The 19758-nt window shown below is 35.3% G+C and overlaps 2 protein-coding genes across 2 annotated transcripts; both read right to left on the bottom strand.

The window, feature by feature from the left end:
* Positions 1–184: 184 nt before the first annotated feature.
* Positions 185–2969, bottom strand: LOC145989345 (uncharacterized). The gene is made up of 3 exons (XM_083124678.1): positions 2596–2969; positions 1200–1466; positions 185–460 (listed from the first exon to the last, which is right to left on the bottom strand). Exons 1-2 carry the CDS (start codon positions 2948–2950, stop codon positions 1210–1212), a joined length of 612 nt encoding a protein of 203 aa, XP_082980804.1. The 5' UTR covers positions 2951–2969; the 3' UTR covers positions 185–460; positions 1200–1209.
* An 8315-nt stretch (positions 2970–11284) lies between these two features.
* LOC145989344 (uncharacterized) lies at positions 11285–18344 on the bottom strand. Its single transcript, XM_083124677.1, has 3 exons — positions 17970–18344; positions 15152–15418; positions 11285–11609 (listed from the first exon to the last, which is right to left on the bottom strand). The coding sequence occupies exons 1-2, from the start codon at positions 18319–18321 to the stop codon at positions 15162–15164; spliced, it is 609 nt and encodes a 202-aa protein (XP_082980803.1). The 5' UTR covers positions 18322–18344; the 3' UTR covers positions 11285–11609; positions 15152–15161.
* Positions 18345–19758: the final 1414 nt, after the last annotated feature.

Raw genomic sequence — 19758 nt, 5'->3', positions numbered from 1 at the left:
GTCTTTAATTTAATGCTTTAAGATAGTTCACGTATTAATGAACCCATAATCATTTTTAAGGCAAAATAATATTATTACGCCACCACTTAGCGGATTTAATATTTTATCTATTAGCAAGAGTCTTCTTTACAGAATTTCTAGGTGACTTTATCGAGTAATAAATGTTACGACCAAAAATTTAGAAAAGTGTATTTTATTTACTTAACTTAAGAAAGAGCATACAGTATTTCATAGAATACACACACACGCACTCAAGAACAGGCACATAATACCATTCATACAACTGCACAGGATGAAAAAACTCTGGTACAACTTTCCTTCCTATGTCTTTATCTACAGCAATAAATTAAGAATAAAATAATTTATCATAGAGTAGTGTAATGTATCGTTGTCTTTGGTGATGAAGGTTTTTTTAGCGGAGACAAATTAATGTTCATTGATCTTCCATGGTTGAATGAATCTGAAATAGAATGGAAAATATATTTAAATGAAAGAAATAACTGGTAAACATAATTGTTAAAATATTTCCTACAGTAAGTAATCATATATATTCCACGTTACAAGTAGAAGCGACAATATTAACAATATATATATAGTAATGATCCTTTAATGAATAAGCAGTTGTTAAGAATAAGGACTCGTATTAATTACTAAAATATTATTGTAAATTGTAGGCTAATTGTTTAAACTAAAACGGCAAAATGGAAATGTTTGATAATTTCATAACAAAATGCATGAAATATAAGCTTATTTATATAACTAACAAAAATAATATTAGAAAAAGAAATAAATGTAATATACGCGTATCAACAATCATTAAAAAAATGTTGTTTTATCTTATTAATAGAGAATTGCTTAGTTTTAACAGTCGTAAAATGATTTCCTTTGAATTATTCCAAGTGCGACTCGAGAATATTATTATAAATATCTTTAATATGACTTCTGAATTAACAGCAAACAGGAAAATCTGCGTTTAACAAAAAATATGAATGTCTACAATAATCGATTACACATTTCAAATTCTACTTAAAGCTATTTAAAAATATTTTTCAATTAATTTGCTTTTGAGTTATAAAAGTTGAACATATTTACTGTAAGTAAAGTTAACATGCGTTCTATATTGATGTGCAATTTATTGCAGTTTATGTTGACAAGTTTCACTGGACCAAAATGTTACATAAAATGGATTCATTACTTACGAATCATTTACTAGTATGGACCATGCTCAATCTCTGGATGATGTCCGTAGGAATCGTAGTGTGTGTACGTCACAGGTGGGGAATATCTGTTCTGGTTGCCGACCACTTTTGAAAGTCCGTTTATGGCAGACAGAACCAAAGAAATTATTCCGACAAGGAGAGATGTGGAACCAAGGAATTTGGAAGCAATAACTCCGAGAGTGAGTAAAAAGGTGTAGAATCCAGCCGCAGCAGCGAGTGGAAGGATTAGCCTCTTGCTATGACCACCTGGAAATTAGAAAATAGTCAAATTGTTTATATTATGAACGTTCAATTGTATTCATCTATGTAAACTAGGTCCATAATATGTTTATTATATATTATTTAAGATTAAAATCTATTTTCTGTATCATGTTGTAATTTTCAGCTGACAGATGTCACGTTCAAATAAACTCAATAAAATTTGTTTCTAGGTAAATAAATGTCCAAAGTCAATAGAGAAATTAGTCCGCATTTTTGTCTTAAAACAGGTTCGAAATAAGCATTTGAGCAAACAGAATGTTGCTATAAAATCGTACAACATTTTTTTCACAATTCCATAAAAAAAACATATTATATTGAGTGCCTCTACTTGTTATATAGGGTTTACCAGTATAAGAAATTACAACAATAATTTCAATACTTTATTAAAGTTATAATTTAAATCTAGTGTAGTAGATTTATTTCGTTGTTGGTAATAGAAACTGGAACCAAAGCTGGAGTCAAAAGTTTACATTCTATAATATATATATATGTATATATGTATATATATATATATATATATATATATATATATATATATATATATATATATATATATATAATATCTAGACTACTATGTGTGTGTGGAAATTGCCATGATACATGGCAAATTACAAATTACACTCCGGTTATTTCTAAGGGACACTGTACAATAATAAGTTTGTATTTTTGAAAAATCGATTTGTCAAATCATTTCTATTCATTCTGAACATTTTAATTTCAGCCGGAAACCTTGAACATGAAAATGACTGCACTCAGATAAATAAATGCAACAAAGCGTTTAAAATGGAATCTCTAGCCTCTAATGTATTATCAGATATTCAATATTATCTTCTGTCTGTTATGCATTTACAGCTTGGAAGCGAGTCATAACTCCTGAATCATCCAATCAACAAGTGAGTCGCTGACGTCATCTCAATCCAGCACCTATCCCTAACCCTCTTGCTCACGTTCTACGCTCGTTAGGCTCGCTAGCTAGATTTGCATGTTCAGCTTGAGATGTTCCGAAATCAATGTGTGTAGCTCATGATAGCTTGGAGTTTTGTCCACAAATCACGTGATAATATACTGATCATTGCTATCGTCTGTTAGTAACGTTCGTACGTAAGCTACTCACGTGGATCGTTGAAATCCAAGGACAAGTTTTGGAAGAGCTTTGGGAAGACGCTGGACAGCAAAGCGCTCCAGTCTTGATGCTTTATGGCCCTCTCAGCCTCATTCTTAGTGTCCTCGTCCCCGGAGTAGTCTACAGCAACGCCATCAACGACAGACAGGGACCTCTTCTGGATCAACTTGTTCAAGTTGCTCAGGACCTTCGACTTGATGCATTCAAAGTCGCCCTCCCCCAAGCAATCGGCCATCCGCCTTTCTGACGCTTGAAGAGGAACCTGTCCTTCTTCCGTGGCGACAATGCCGGTCGCCAGAAGGACAGCGGACACGGAAAATAGCAGGAAAACCCTTGCAGGACACATTTTTATCCAGCACACTGCTCCTCGAACAGAATGATGCCTCGTTAGGGCAACATAGAGCTTATATATCCAGAATCGTCTCATTTCTCCTTTGTCACGTGTGGGTGACTGTCGGGACACTCTCTGCAATCGTAAACATAAATGTAGGTTTAGCCCCGCATATTTTATGTACGCATTAGTGCATTTCCAGCAAGATTTCACCCAAAATAGAAATGTGGATATTTCTTGTTAATCGCTGTTACAATTCTCTGGCATTCATTACACACTGTACTGTACCCGTTGTTTATCTATCTGTTCCCATGTGCAATATAGTAAATATAATTAATTCACAGTATAAAGATGATTAACTGAAGGTGTTTTTTATTTTTAATTTTTAAATGTATGTAGAAAGAGAGTTACTAAGTAAGTAGAACACTTTATTTAATATTCTCCATGTACAATAACCTAATAAATATTCCACGCTTCATACTTCATGCATTCCACATTCCAAGTCCACAGTATCGTATAAAGTAGCGTATAGACCTTGTTACCTTCATGATTCGTAGAAAGTATAAAATGAACCGATTACAATATATTTACATATTATTTGTTGTTATTTTTATTATTTAAACTCCTTTCTCCTGCCACTTTTGGCTAATCCCGACGATGTACTTGAGTAGATGAAATTGATAAAGGAATAATTGCAAAGAACACAGGCTGGGATTCGAACCTGGTAACTTCTGTGGCTCGAAGTAGTGGGGGGATGCAAGGGGACATTTTTCATCCCGATACCATCCCCCACACCATCTCAAATCTTATGAAGATCCTTCAGTTATTCCCAAGGCTAGAGCAAACATCCTCCTATTCAACAATTTCTGTTTCAATGGCTGTACACATACCCATATTTACTGAACCCCTTACACATTAATAAAGACGTATATCTGGTGATTGATTTGTATTGATTTCTGGTGATATGTCACTGAAAGTTGAAGAATTAGTTTTAAGACTTTATACGTTGTACACTTGTTCTCTTCGATAGTGCCGAACAAGTCCATTGTGCCCACAATAATTGCATCAAAGACATTGGTTTGAATTTGAAATTCTTATATCTACCAGACATTCCGGTTGCATAAATCTGCATTTCAATATCTTCATATTATGGCGCTCATTTTAAACCCGCAAACACAGGGGCGATTCCTCCATGTAGGAAGTGAGGAACTTCCTACAGTTTAATTATACTTTCCAGTTCTGTACCCTTTAAGAGTTTAATGTGCGTTATAGAATTACGATCGCGCAATGTAGTTTCGCTACAACTGTCAAGAGTCAATCTGCTGTCACTCGCTCGCTCCAGATCTGCTGCCCAAAGATGACCGTCTTTGCCTGCTGCTGAGAGGTTGAGGAAGCTTTCTCGAAATCCTACAGCCAGAAGGGTGAGGGGCAGAGCAAGGGTGGGAGGGGAGTTGCCCACTTATACGTTCCGCGAGGAACCTCTAGTGGTTTCCTCAGTCAGTGATGCCAACCCTAGCATAATAGTTCTAAACCTAGCAAAATTTGCACTTCGTTGGCACCTAGCACTCTGTGTTTGGCACAATGGTAAAATGCAGCATCATCTCAAAAACGAGCGTCCCAGGGAAACAGAGAAATTGAATTCTAATGAAGATATTTTGAGGAAATATATATTTAAATTCTCCCTTGTTTGTACTTCTCCAGTGGACATGTTTCAAACAAAAGGAAGTATGCCGACCAAGGGACATGCTTTTACAGGCCCTGGTCCATTCTGGAGCATAATTTTGTCGCACTTAGCATAATTTAAGAGTTGAACAGCACCTTTCTTATCAGGAGGTTGTTATTTGCAAAGCTGTCCTCAATGCACACACGACAGGCAGCGAGGGTCTGAAGCTAATATTACTATAAATGGCTATAATACAGTCAATAAAGTTAGTAATAAGTTGTGTTTTATACAGCGTATATTGATACAATTGTAGGTTGAATTGTATCTTCTGCAAATATGCTTATAAAGAAGCAAACTGCAGGAGTACTAAGTGAGGTGAGTGTACAGTGTTTCTCAAAAGTTTTAGGACAACGACCTTTTGAACTAGCCAACCCAAATTACGTAAGGCGCTGGTGAGTTGCGTGTAGAGTTAGGCTCAATTTCAGGGTTGCCATATGAACAATAGATATTTATGAAATACGCGAAAGGAATAATACCAAGCATTATTGTACCAGGTGGTTATAATTAAAGTGAAGGTGTTCAGAGTGGTACAGCAAGGGCTGTAATGAGAGTAGCAGTCTGAAACTTCGTAGATATGCTAATGAAGCAATGCGCTCGCGAATTATGACAAAAAAAGTTCCAATTCTCGCCACCAGGGTAAGAATGGCGCTGTAAGCAGTCAAAACTTGGTATAGTTACAGGAAAAACACTATAAATCGCAGAAAACAATACTCTTTGTAATAAAATATCGCTACAATTTCAGTATTCGAATTACATGAACATTACTAAAGGAAAAAGCAACAAGCGTCACCAACAACAACCAGGGAGCTCACACAATGGTTAGGCAATGTCACCGACTTTGACGTCAGAGTTACGGAAAATTCCACGTTTTGACTGCTTACAGCGCCATTTTTTACCCTGGTGGCGAGAATTGGAACTACTTTTTTTTGCATAATTCGCGAGCGCATTGCTTCATTAGCATATCTACGAAGTTTCAGACTGCTACTCTCATTACTGCCCGTGCTGTACCACTCTGAACACCGTCACTTTAATTATAACCACCTGGTATAAAACTCTAAAGAATATATCAGTATTACATTTGTCGCAAATAGGAAATACTTTCTGAAAGAAAGAAAAACGATTTTCTAGTATTTCATTGCTGATGAGTCTACACAAAGGAAGAGAGGAGAGGAAACGAAAAGGGACAACAAATGAGAGGAGAAAAGAGAGAGCGAAAGGGAAAGAGGAAAAGTAAAGGAGGGAAGAAAATATAGGACAGATGTGGATAGGAGAAGTAATGAGAAGAAAGGGAAAATATGCAAGGAGTGATGAGGAAAATAGAGCAAAGAGGAGAAGAGAGGAGAGAAAGAGAGGAGAGGAGAGGAGAGGAGAGGAGGAGACGAGAAGAGTGGAGTTGAGAGTAGAGTAAATGTTCAGGTGGCAGAACATTTTCGTAAGTTTTAGACATATCCCACTGTGTTCATTTTCCAAGCAGTGTGAAACGGAATGATTCTGTTTGGAATTAACGATGGGGGGTGGGGGATAAATGTTAAATAACAAAACATACATTTCAACGAACTGAGAAGTGGATAAAAATTGGATAATTCTTATAAATATGAAAATTACATTCATGCTTTTAGTGGTGAAATCGCACGTAGAATCAAATATCTTACGTGGCAGATTTTATCTCGCTCTGAACTCAGCCAAAGGCATTTCGCACCGATCTAATGCATTCTCCAATTCATTTTAAAATATTATTGAATGTTTCATGTCGATATTTTGATCAATGCATCAATTCTTGACGCTGAGACGATTTTTTCTAGAAATACATCATCCCTCCTCTCGTCTCCTTTCTCTTATCTCCTTCTCCTCTCCTTCTTTCCTCTCTCCCTTTCTTGTCCTCTGCTTATATGTCATAACGCCCCTGTTCCTGCCTCTTATCTCCATCCCATTCTTCTCCACTCCTCTCAACTCCTCTTCTCTCTTAGATTTCTGACACCACTGCACTCTTCTCCTCTTCGTTTCGTTCTTCTCATGTTCTCTCTATTACTCTACTCTCAATTCCACTCTTCTCGTCTCCTCTCCTCTCCTCTCTTTCCCTCCTCTCTTCTCCTCTTTACTCCATTTTCCTCATCTCTCCTCGCATATTTTCCCTTTCTTCTTTCTTCTCATTACTTCTCCTATCTACATCTGTCCTATATTTTATTCCCTCCTTTACTTTTCCTCTTCCCCTTTCGCTCTCTATTTTCTCCTCTCATTTGTTGTCCCTTTTCGTTTCCTCTCCTCTCTTCCTTTGTGTAGACTCATCAGCAATGAAATACTAGAAAATCGTTTTTCTTTCTTTCAGAAAGTATTTCCTATTTGCGGCAAATATAATACTGATATTTTCTTTAGAGTTTTATACAATAATACTTGGTTTTATTCCTTTCGCGTATTTCATACATGTCTATTGTGCATATGGCAACCCTGAAATTGAGCCTAACTCTACACGCAACCCACCAGCGCCTTACGTAATTTGGGTTGCCTAGTTTAAAATGTCGTTGTCCTAAAACTTTTGAGAGACACTGTACAAGGTACAAGCGATACATGTCACTGTGTAATTGAACGCATTTTCGATAACTTTCCTCGGTCTGTTTACCATAACTTCCTACACCAAAGAAATCCACGAGTCGCCACTGCGCAAACAAACAAAACTGATTAGAAAGATTGGTCAAAGGAGCTAGCTAGCATTATTTAAAATGACATCATTTCTCTCAAACAACATAGCCTGCTATTTTACTCTATAAACGCATGTTTGATAAGTGTAGATGTTAACTTACTCAACCTACAGTATATCACTGTAAAACTTACATTACTTTGTACGAAACTTTGTAATACATGCTTGTATGCGGGTTGTCGGTTCTCGTGGAATTATAAATTGAAACAGTGAAAAATGGAATTTTCATTTATTAAACTACTTATTTGTTTGACATTTTAAAATAGTCAGTACATATTTTGAGCTCTCGTATAGCACTCTAGGCTTTGGTGCGAGCGTGTAGTCCCATTTCGCCTAATTGGTTATCAGTACAGTATAATGTGATTTATGACCTGGCAGACATTTTAGGCGAAACGGGATATCTCCAAATTCCATTTCGCTTGAACTGGTTGAAAGGGGAATATTTCATATGAGGGAAATTGAATTGTCTCTCAACAGGGAGATACGTGCTCTGTTTGGATATGTTAATTTATTCTTGGTTCTCCTTGATGTTACACACGTGGCTAGGTTAGGTTAGGTTAGATAGATCAAGAACAAGCAGAAAATGAAGAGTCAATGAAGCTGCTCTGCTAAACGTCAGAGTTTGAAATGGAGACGTATTAAGGATCGTCCCTGCCTACTAAAAGATACACTAAGAAATTGGGTCTTTTTTTGTCTTGTAGAAAATGCGACAAACTCCCTCAGCTGCTGGATTGTGTGAAAATGCTCTTTTTTAAGAGCAACATCCGACTATTTGGCTCATGTGACTGTTCGTAATTAGCATCGACACATGCTCGGAATTGTGTAGTGTTTACGTTGATGACAGTCAAAATTTCCTCTTTTGCAATATCTCCCTTCCAATAGGTTTAGGCGAAATGGGATTCGGCAAAGGGATATCCCCTTTCGCTTAAAATGGTGGACAGCTGTTTAACCTCATTGAAATGTACTGATAAGCCATTAGGCGGATCAGAATTAGGCGAAATGGGATGCGACCAAAATTGTGTTGCTATTCCAGCATCATAAAGACAATTGGGGTACAATTTGGAACTACTATTAGCGGACTCTGGCCTCCAAAACCAAAATGCTCTGACCTTTGCGTCATCAAACGAGAATGCGCTTGGCAGACCCTGGTCATCAAAGAGATGTTTGAGTCAAGGTGTTTGTTTCTTTTTTAGTACACATTTTATGTGGTCTGTTTGATTCCGTTAAGGAAACTTCTACAAGCGTTTAAGAAAGTTTGAAACCATTGTTTTAGTTAAATAATGTATTTTACGATTTATTAAGATAAAATAAGATGTAACATATCGTAATAAATTAGAATTTAAATTCGATATAATTACACAAAATTTTAAATAATAAAAATGATATCACTCATGTCTTATCAAATTATTAATTTATTGCCCTTTAAATATACAAGGTAATCATATTCCTATATCTTTATAATGGCAATTTTTGTCTCCTACTGGAAAACTGACGAACAGATCAATTGATCTATGAAATAATTCAATATACAACTTTAGAACTTGCTTCAGAATTATCAAGTATCGAAATCTTCCATTGTTGGCGCAGAAACACATGAAAAATAACATTGGTATTTCTCAATTTATATATCTGAATCTTTAGTTGATTCTGAAATATCGAAGTTCCAAATTATACCCATTTTTTATAGTTGAATGTTAGGCTCCCATTATCCAAGGGACCTTACCAATCAACATTATGTACATTGCTGTACGATAGTATTAGACAGGTTTCTCAGTTCACTAATGTATTTATTTTTATCGGTAATAGTTCGTGAGCAATCGATAGGTATCGAGTTTTGGTTCGATTGCTGAACAGCTGACAAATAAAATAAGGTCGATACTCAATGGTAACGCAGAATTCTTTGAACCTTTCCAATTTTATATTTTCAGCTGGAATAGTTTCAAATGTATGTCTCTCGGTCCGCTACATTTTCAAGTAAATCCCTGGTAGTTAAAGAAAACAATATTTGATACAACTGTTACATTGAAACGGATATTTTTTATACTTAAAATCCCTGACAGTGATGTGCTTAGACTTGAACTTTATAAAGATAGATGGCACAGAAACGAACCATAAATAGTATACATAACGAAAGAGGTTGTTTACTTTTATTTTAAAATAATCTTTCTACCATTAACAATATTTATATTATTCAATATATTCGTATGACATACTTAACAGAAAGTTTTATGTAATATTAAATTTGTATTATATATTTAGTATTCGATTTGTGTGAATAATTTAAAAATTTTGGGTAATTGAGGAACCGTGTAGTGCACAATGTAATTTTTTTATGAGCTGAAGTTAAGGTTGGATTAAATATTTTTTTAGGTGTTAGTGGCAATCGTTCTTTGTTTGAAATATGTATTAGATACGACACTTAGACCCTTTTTCAAGAGAGTTTATTGTCTCTCGTTTTCACATTATAATTTTAGTTTGTTTTTTGCGGGTGACAAGTATCGAACTTAGGACAGTCTTGTGATTAAGCGATATCGAGTACGTTTACTATTACTATTTCACACTATGTCGAAAAATCCTTTAGGACTGTTTTACTTCTTTTAAGAGCACTAGATCAGTAGTAATTTACAAGTCTGTCATACATTCGAGTCATACCATCATCTTATGTGTCTTCAATCGAAATAACAAAGTTATAAAAATTTTGGCTTTATTTTCCTCACAATGATACTTTGTGATGATGGAAACATTCTTTAATAACCACAAATCGAATGAGAAATACTTTAATTAGAATTTGTCCAGATAGTTTTGATCGATTCATTGATGTGGTGTTTTAAGTCCTCTCTATGCACAGTAAGGCTAATCGGATCTGGACCTACAGTTTAAAGTGGGATACCAGCTGGTATCGAACACGGGACCCCGTGATTACAAGGCTGTTCAGATAGTGTGTTCATTATTTACATTCCTTATTTGACATAATGAAATTACATTGAGATAGAATTACTCTGTAAGAATGCTAAGCTCTAAGTTACATCAAATAAGAATGAAAAAGACTTAGGTAGATGAATGATGTTTCAGAGGGTTTGAAGACGACGAAGGTTCATCAAGAGAGAGAGGGGGGTGGGGGGGGAGAGGAAATACAAATAAGATACATTTTTGTATATTAATTAAGCAAGTTCAGTGGTTGACCAAGTCATTTTCGTTTTACAATGTATATGCTTTGATTGTGATTAATTCATTTCCGAGTATGCAAAGAGTCTTTGGAATGCTCACCATATCGAAAATGTAGACATATAAAATTACTGAGAGGATAGAAGTAAATAAACTTCCAAGACGTTTAGGAATTATTTTAAACATGATAGCTTCTTCAAAAATTATATTTATAAAATAAAAAATGATTTTAATATTAATTAATTTATATTTAATTTGAACTATCCATGAAATACTTTTTCAGTAGTTAGATATTAAGGTGTAAAAGAATGACATTTAATCTTTGAAATCAAATACTGTTAGAACATAATTCGCGTTCAGAATACCAAAAAAATAACATGTGTCTAACACTTTGCTTTCTTGTTTGTTCTTTCAGAATCTTCAGTATCCATTCTGGAGGTGAATTATTAACATAAACGAATTTAATAACATCGTTAAATAAGCCAAATGAGAGCAATTAAAAATAACAAATTGCTTTAGGCAAACTTCTACTTGATATGTTTACAGATACACTTTCGAAGAAATTTGGATTTTTTGCTGAATACCTGGTTGAATCACAGGATTTATTGAAGAAGCTGTGATTCAAGAATAAATTCTTAACACTCCGAATTGAGTGTAAATCTTTTGCTTATTTCATTTTCTATTGTAAGATACTAACAATTGTGCTTGTTGTCTGCTCAGATCTTAGGATTGGGATCAAAATTAAATACCAGGAGTATTTTGCATGAAAACTTTATATTTTATTTACATATCATACAAATATCACATCAGTGTGTGCGATACATAACATACATACTCTAGATAGCAAACACATTCACGCCAACATTCGTACTAATTCCCACAGACTTGACAGAACATTCAAATTTATTTAATTAATATGCGCATGAACTTATTATTTTTGTACGAATTATTTAAAATAAATAGATAAATTTAAAGTTAATGAACGAGACGAAACCGTAAGTTAAACGATAGATGATTAACAAGCCATTCTTCTAACCCTGTACTGTAGTAAGGAGGGGAATATCTTCACATCATGTCGCCCAATTTGTAACCTGTAAATAAAGAAAAGTAATTAGAAAGATTCCTTAACAAGAAGTTAAAGTAATAATGAATAACTGTAAACTCTCTTATTTTGCAATTCAATAATTACCTAGTTACAGAATTCATTCTCGGGCAAGTAAAGGCACGTGACATAATGACTCATTGGGTACAAAGAGTAAGGAAATATATACAAATGAATTATTTCAGCACAACTTTCTAAAAATATATGGACAGTTTATAAGCAAGGATTGAAATTATACAGCAAATGCCACAATGTAAAATAAGATATTTTAGTTCAATTTCTGAGAGTGGAATCAGAAGCACTATGTTGCGTAAATAAGTCACATTACATTAAAGAAAGTTCTATTAATTCGATTGTCATCTGTTACTCTTATTTTCGTATTCAGAATCAGTGGCTATTTTCAATTTAATTGTACCGTCATTATTACCATAATAATTATTTTGTTTAATATTATTATAGCTAACATGTACATAGTAATTCTTTAACCTAGTTTATTGCTTTAATACAAAATAATGTAAGTTTGTAGCATTGTAATTGTAAATTTTCTTAAAACCTGGTGACAATTTACAATTTCAGGGATCTTTGGTTCGAATCCTGATTAAGGCTCGATTATATAATCAATCCATTATACACTTCATCATTCATTTGCATCATTTATCAAGGAGGTAAATTAGTTAAAATGTATATCATTGTGTTGCTAAAAGGATTATCGTTTCACAAGGAATAAATAGGAATAAGGTAATATTTTATGGTTGCACATTAGACCGGGTGTATATATATTTCACACACTATGGATTTTAGAAAGTGAAGAAAGCAAAGGATAAACGATGAAATATCTAGTTTGAAACATAAATTTATCTGTTTATCTCCTGTCTGTGGACTTTGGCGCAAAGTGTTACATCCAATATATTTCCATTTTCTTGTTTTCTTGTGTTGCTTGTACGGCAAAGTTAACCCGGAATGGTGAAGATGAGAAAACGAAATATAAAGGAGAAGATAGAGCACGCTTAATCTACATTTATAGTGTAACTTGCCTGTAGTGATTGAGAAAAAATTAAGAAAAATTAACTAAAGGTAGCCAATCGGAGTGTCTCATGTCACTGCTTCTCAAACAATATTACTATCCCGGAAGAGGAATTTAATCGTATCAGCTTGTCAAATAGCAAAAAAAAAACCACTATGTTGATATGTTTATATGTTTAACGTCTATAGTAATAGTTGAACATTCATTTGAATATTGATAGAGCGTTTAAAATATGAGAGAAAGTCATAAAGTACAGTCTGTCTGCATTAGTCGGGATCATCAACGCAAGAGCGCATGCGCTAACTGGACGAGTCTACTGGCAAAATAGGTGCAACGGCTGCAAGTATAAAGCGGAAATTGCCTGTGTTAAACTTTAAAGAGTGATCACAAGTCACAAACACAAAAAAAATTGAGCGAAAATTAACAACTGGGCGCATAAAAAAGACTGATCTGAAGCACACGGCATAGATTGGTGCCTGTTCGTACCTACTTCCCCCCTCATGTTTGGATTCGTCCACTTGAACTCTTCCATGGTTGAACAACAAAGAGTTTCTATTTAATTCATACTGTTCGTAGTTTCTTGGTTACATGAAGTTCTCAGCTTTATTATTAGGTGGCAGCAGCGTTTATTTCTAGATTTAACACTTAGTTGATAAAGCCAGTTTCATAATTGATAAGTAAATTAATTAGAGAATGATTCAATTATTTACAGTTTGGCGTGGGAACTTTCAAATTGATACTTATTACCATGTTTGCATCTTTTGCAACTCCTAGACAAAGTTTCCCATCATGGGATTAAGTATATGATAGCTTATCTCTGGCTGAATCAATATCTTCTATTTTTTCTTTGCGGTATCGAATTTTGTTCAAATTTATCATTCATTCTTCTTAATGAAGGTGACAAATTTTCTTCTCATCTATAAAAATCTTTAAGACAACTGTATACATGTTGTGCTGTGAATAAAGTCACAGTTTTATTAAAATCATTGGACCTTTGTAGATATTTTCCTGGTACAATGTGTGACTGTTCATCTTTAATTCCCTTCGTGGAACAGGCTTAGAAATTATCCAACAGGTATTGTAAGCAACATATTTATCAGTGTACATCGTAGGAGACAATGGTAATCTCGAAGCTCCTGTCGACTCCCCGTCACGATGCAAAATGAGCGGCATTGACAAGAAATTTTCTTTGGGTGCTCTGAATGAGGTGTTTTCAGATGTGCTGTGCTACTTCGCACGTTGGATTTACATTTCAATTTATCTCTGTAGTTTCAATTTCCTTCCTTATCTCTCTTTCTGCTTCACTTTATTTTACCTATAGCTTTATTGTCTTTCTTTATCTTTCTAATCTGTTCACTTTTCTCTTTTCCTTCGCTCTATCTCTTTCTCACCTATTGTTTTATTTCCATCTTTTTCTCTCATATTTTCTGCTTTCGTTCCTTTTTGTTTCACATTCTTCACTCATTCTCTTTTCATCTCCCTCTTTCTCCATTATTTTGGGAGCAACTCCGGTTGACGGTGCTAGCGAGCCTACTGACAGCCTAAAGCTTGAGCATCAGAATCAATGATAGGTGTTGGCTTGAGATGACGTCAGCGGCTCGCTTGCTGATTGGAAGCTTCGAGAGTGACGACTCGCTCCCAAGCTGCAAATGTATAACAGACAGAGATGCTCCGAAAGTATTCTCACTCTACATTTCTTTCTTTTTTATGCTTGGGTGGGGTGGGGTTGTCACTGGGGCTAGAGCACACGCTCACCCCCTTGGTGATGGACACCCTTGCAATGAACACTGAAACTGCTCTTCTTCGAGATGCTCGAGGCCTCAATAATGAAGATTATTGGTTGAGTGCTAATGTGGAGACTTTCCCTCATAGGCTACACACACAAATCAAATTTCGGGCCCTAGTAACAAATACACTATTGGGTCTTTGACAAACAAAATCCATAAGTGGGGGTCTAAGCCTTTTCGTTAAGCATTGAAATGCCAACCTCTTTTTCTCTTAGTATACTCCAGACTGCACTCTTGTAAACTAACAAGGTTCAACGTCTGAATTCACAGCCAGGATAAATCCTATGTGCTGCTTGTGTTCTGTCCTATCCAAGTTTGTTTGAATGTTTAAATCCATTTTATCACTAATAGGATAATCTAGAATGAACCTACCGTTTAAGATGGAATCAGAAACTATACAATCTTGACCGACCATTGAACCCATGAGTCCAAAATTACAAGACAAGAACATTAACTCGACGCCATCAGGAAAGCCAATGCATACATTTCACGAACTAAGAAGGCCTTTACAATTAACTTATGTAAAATAGTAAAGAAATTTGATAAGAGTATTGTTGGCATTCGAATTCGTGCCTTATTTGACACTTATTTTGACCACAAGGTCTTAAAATATTAATCCTAAAACTTAGATATCTTGGTATAACCTGACTTCCATATCCAATATTGTAATTGCAACATTTGTACAAAGGGTTTCGTTTTTAAGATAAAGGTAGAACATACCGAGCACATGTTAGTATGGACCATGTTCAATCTCCGGATGATGTCCGTAGGCGTCGTAGTGAGTATACGTCACAGGTGGTGAATATCTGTTCTGATTGCCGACCACCTTTGCGAGTCCGTTAATGGCAGACAGAACTAAAGAAATTATTCCGACAAGGAGAGATGTGGACCCCAAGAATTTGGCTGCAATAACTCCGAGGGTGAGCAAGAACGTGTAGAATCCTGCCGCGGCAAGGAACGGAAGAATTAACCTCTTCTGGTGACCACCTGGGAAAAGAAGAGAAAGAAAAATAAACTTTATTGCAAAACCCAAGGGAACGTATAATTTGATTCCATTCTAAATACTGCATTTAAACATGACAATTCAATGAGAATTGTAAAATTTTACCAACCTCCGTACTAACTAATATTTTATACTTATCCTTAAATCGCAATTGGGTTTTCAATACATTTCAGTAATATTTCAATGATAACTATCAAACTCTGCCAACCTGTGTACTAACTAATAAGTTATACTAAGATGTGTTTTATCATTAACACCTGTTACCATCGTAAAAGAATCATATGAGATTTACTAATGATATAGAGTAATGGAATATTAATAGAGTAATATATACTGATTTTGTAAACTTATTCTTAAGATAACAAATACTATTACAGTATCCATTACATTACATTTCAAAGAATTAAACCACACTAATTTTTACTCAAATCCTTATTGTGCGTTGGTAAACTTAGTAGAAAAATAGAAAATATATAATTTTTGTTTGCAGCGCCATCAAACACTCGATTCATACTTTTTCAGACAATTACAAGATAAAGGCTAAAAATAGTACATATACTACAGGATATGCACGGAAGAACACACTTCGTACGACAATAAGTAAATAGTTTTATGTTATTTCATCTGAATCTGAAGGGTTCCTTTTTGTTATTAATACTGCAAATATTATAGCTAATCAAATATGTGTAAGATTGATATTTTCTGTCGCTTGAGAATTGTCGATACACACTTGACAGAGCGGTATTTGAAAAATTTCCAGTGGAGAGGAAATTCAACTAATTCCTCTCGAAGAACTGGAAAATTATATAAATTGTATATAAGAATTCCCTCAAGTACCAAAAAATAACAAGCAAGAGGGAATGCAGCAACCAGATTGCTGCCCTGGTTGTAGATTTGGTGTGATTAGTGAATTGAATTTCTGATTACACGCAAAATTAAAAATATGACGAAATTTTGCACACTCAAATCTCTCACACTGTTCACAAAATATCACAGAAATAAGTTTCCGTGTATCCATGCCAAAAACCTAGAGGTTCAGAACACGTCTGTATATGGCGCCAGTTCTTGAAATATTTGATAGATAAGCTTCAACATAGTCAAGCAGCTAATGTTGTAATGTAAGTGTGGGCGCAAGAAGTCAGTCTTCACTTGGGTGACCATGCTCTCAGGCAGTCAGTCTTCATCTTGCCAGTTTTTTTTTTGTTTTGTTTTGTTTGGTTTGTTCATGACTCTATCAGTATTATTTTTTTAAATTCTATTGCAATAACAGCAGTTGGACTGCTCCAAACAACTCTCGACAAAATGTCCAATCCGTTTCATGCAAATCGGACAATAGCGTTCGTCGTACTCAACATTCTCACATACTCTTACTTCACTATTGCATCTCAGCGTTGTTAAAACAGGGTTGATTTCAACCATCAATACTTTGACCAAAATTTGGTTTAGACATTACCATCAGATGTCACGGTAAGCACAATATCCATCGATCTGCAACTATAGAGGCAACCACAGTTTTAAGATGGAAGGGTACTTCTTCGAAAAGGACTACCAATTCACTTCAAGAAATGAAGAGGGGGTTTAATGCTTAAAGTTAGTTTTAGTAAAAGTTACTGCAAACATTTGTAATTTCTTATTGATGGAAGTTTAAAGTTTAAATTTAAAATTATAGTATGTATAATAGTATAAACAGTAGATCCGCGCCACATTTTAGTCAATATTTAACCTTCAGATCTATTAAAATAGTATTGATTACCATAGGCGTAACTTAGCTGGGGCAAGGGGGAACGTGCCCCCCCAAATTTTCAGTTTGATTAAAATTTTCAAGTTAATAGTACCTTTGTTATCCTCCTGGGACCTGTGGAACAAAATAATTAGGAGTAATATTTGTGATTTTGCAAATATCACAGTTACATCACATTAATTATTTATTTAGTTTGGAAAACTTCGAGCCTGCCCCCCCCCCCACACCATAAGTTGAGCTCGAAGTTCGATTCTGCCCCCTCAAAATTAGGCCCCAAGTTACGCCCATGTTGATTACAACCATTTTATGTGTTAACACCTCTGAGGTTAAACAAATGTCAAAATGTGATGTTTCGTCAATATTTAACCTTTATACGAATTAAAATAGTGTTGGTCACAACCATTTTATGTGTTATTTTAATACCTTAAAGGTTAAATCAGTGGTACCCAAAGTGTGCGCCGTACCTGGCTTACAGAGGCGCCGCGAAATGTTCCAATATTTTCAGTGAAATGATATGATTGTCCAAATATGTGTTTATTTTTAAACTTCAGGCAAGCAACCTAACATCACTAACTGAGCGTTGCAAGTGTTAAATAGGCCCACATTCAGACTTGGGCGTCGCGGAAATGTCTTGTAACACTAAGGGAGCCGTGAAACGAAAACGTTTGAGGACCCCTGGGTTAAACAATGGCCAAAATGTAATGTGGACCTCCTGGGATCACTGTCTCTATCGGTTTAACACCATTGTTTTTACAGTGTACCCATTTGCGATTGAATTAAAAGAAATTGCTTACGTGCATCGTTGACATTGAAGCCAAGATTTTGAACCATCTTAGGGATGATGTCACCCAACAGTCCAGACCAGTTTTCCTCCTTGATGGCCCTGGCTGCTTCCGCCTTGGTTTTCTCGTCGCCGGTGTAATCCAACACCAACCCATCCATCAGCCTCAATGACTTCTTCTGGATCAGCTTGTGCAAGTTATTCAACACCTTCGCTTTGATGCAACCGAAGTCCCCTTCCTCCAAGCAATCAGCCATTCTTCTCTCGGAAGCCTCCGCTGGAGACATCTTGTCCTCTGTACCGTTACTCGTCGCCAAGATGGCGACGAAAGCACACAGAAGCGGGAAAACCTTGGAGGAACGCATTTCCTAAGCTTAGTTCTGCTACTGTACTACTGACGCTGGTTTTAGCAGCTGTTTCGCTTTATATATCCTGAATACGTAACTACGACAACCAAACGGAAAGTCGTAAACGAGAAATATGGGTTTAATTCCTTTTTCCTTATGGCTGCTTTAACTCATTCCGTAATCTGTTACAGTTAAAACTGCATTAAGTAATAGTTTGACGCACGCAATGCGTTCGTTGAATCCTCATTTCTGGAAGGTGAGGTTTTGAAGCTTTTAGGTAGGGCAGGTGAAATTCCAGACAGTTTATGTACTTTTTAATGTGGTTAACTTGTTTGAGGGAAGTGACAGGTGACTGGATACATTTGCATAGACAAACAAATATGGCTACAGTCGTGTGAATGACCAAGGTTATAATTTTGCACTGTGTGTGTTAAAAGTCTGAAAAGCTTTGTATTAACTGTACTGACAAATGTTTCAGCCTATTGCTTATATCGAACGATATGCTCGTTTGTCTATTGGAGTTAAAAATTGTTAACAAAAAGTTAAAAAATGATGTCTCATAAGTATCCACGTTTTTAATATGCAAATCCGGGAATCGAGTATCAAAGTCGCGCGTCATAAGTTAGTGAGCTTGTATACTTTTGCTTTCAAATCAAATCGAACCAAACGATATGCATTATCGATAAACTTTTGCATACTTGTACACAGCGTGGATAAAAATCATGATTTTTTTTAAAAAAAAACATGCCTAAAATTGCTTGCATGGTTTTTAACACCATGCTCATTCATATATGTTTTTTTTTATAGAAAGGCTTTTTCTAGTAAATGTCCCTGTACAATATTTGAACAGTTTGATTGAAGCAAATAAAAAATATACGTAAACATACATTCTTCTGTTTCTGCTACTGTAACTACTATGGGATACTATATTATTTTTTTTATTTTTCAGCAAATATAAATGTAATTATGCAGGGGTTGCTTGCCCTGATGTTTTAGCTTCCAAAATGAAGTTGCCCGAAGCATGGGCGTCGCCAGAAATTTTCCTAGGGGGGTCGAATCGAAGATGTCGAGGACACCCCCTCCCCTCAAAAATATTGTGATGCAGACCAGTGACATATGCAGAAGTTTGTCAAAGAGGAGTTCATTTTTAAAATTATTGCATTATCGATATTTTAAATTGTTGTTATTATACTACTACTACTACTACTAGTAGTAGTAGTAGCAGCAGCAGCAGTAGCAGATTAAATTTAGTTCATTTTAGCATCCAATAAGTTTCTTATATAAATAATATAGTACTTGTTATTACCAAGATTACATAATAGTTGCTTCTAACATTTGTAGCAGTAGCAGCAGCAAACGCAGTAGTATAAGAAGCTTCAAAACGTGTCAAAGTTACAAATTAACAGAGTTTCAGTGTTGCAAATGATGAAAGTTTCGTACCAAATTCGATATCTC

This window comes from Lepisma saccharinum, chromosome 6 (genome assembly GCF_977018435.1).
Source record: "Lepisma saccharinum chromosome 6, izLepSacc3.1, whole genome shotgun sequence".
Classification (NCBI taxonomy): Eukaryota; Metazoa; Arthropoda; class Insecta; order Zygentoma; family Lepismatidae; genus Lepisma; species Lepisma saccharinum.
Note: the sequence above shows the minus strand (reverse complement) of the source record. Positions and strands in the feature narration are given on the sequence as shown.

What these genes read in the sequence shown, in the direction of transcription:
- LOC145989345 (XM_083124678.1), bottom strand. Translation starts at nt 2,950, where the DNA reads ATGTGTCCTGCAAGGGTTTTCCTGCTATTTTCCGTGTCCGCTGTCCTT. An exon ending in CTTGGATTTCAACGATCCAC is followed by an intron (nt 1,467 to 2,595) that starts GTGAGTAGCTTA and finishes TCTAATTTCCAG; the next exon opens with GTGGTCATAGCAAGAGGCTA.
- LOC145989344 (XM_083124677.1), bottom strand. Translation starts at nt 18,321, where the DNA reads ATGCGTTCCTCCAAGGTTTTCCCGCTTCTGTGTGCTTTCGTCGCCATC. An exon ending in CTTCAATGTCAACGATGCAC is followed by an intron (nt 15,419 to 17,969) that starts GTAAGCAATTTC and finishes TTCTTTTCCCAG; the next exon opens with GTGGTCACCAGAAGAGGTTA.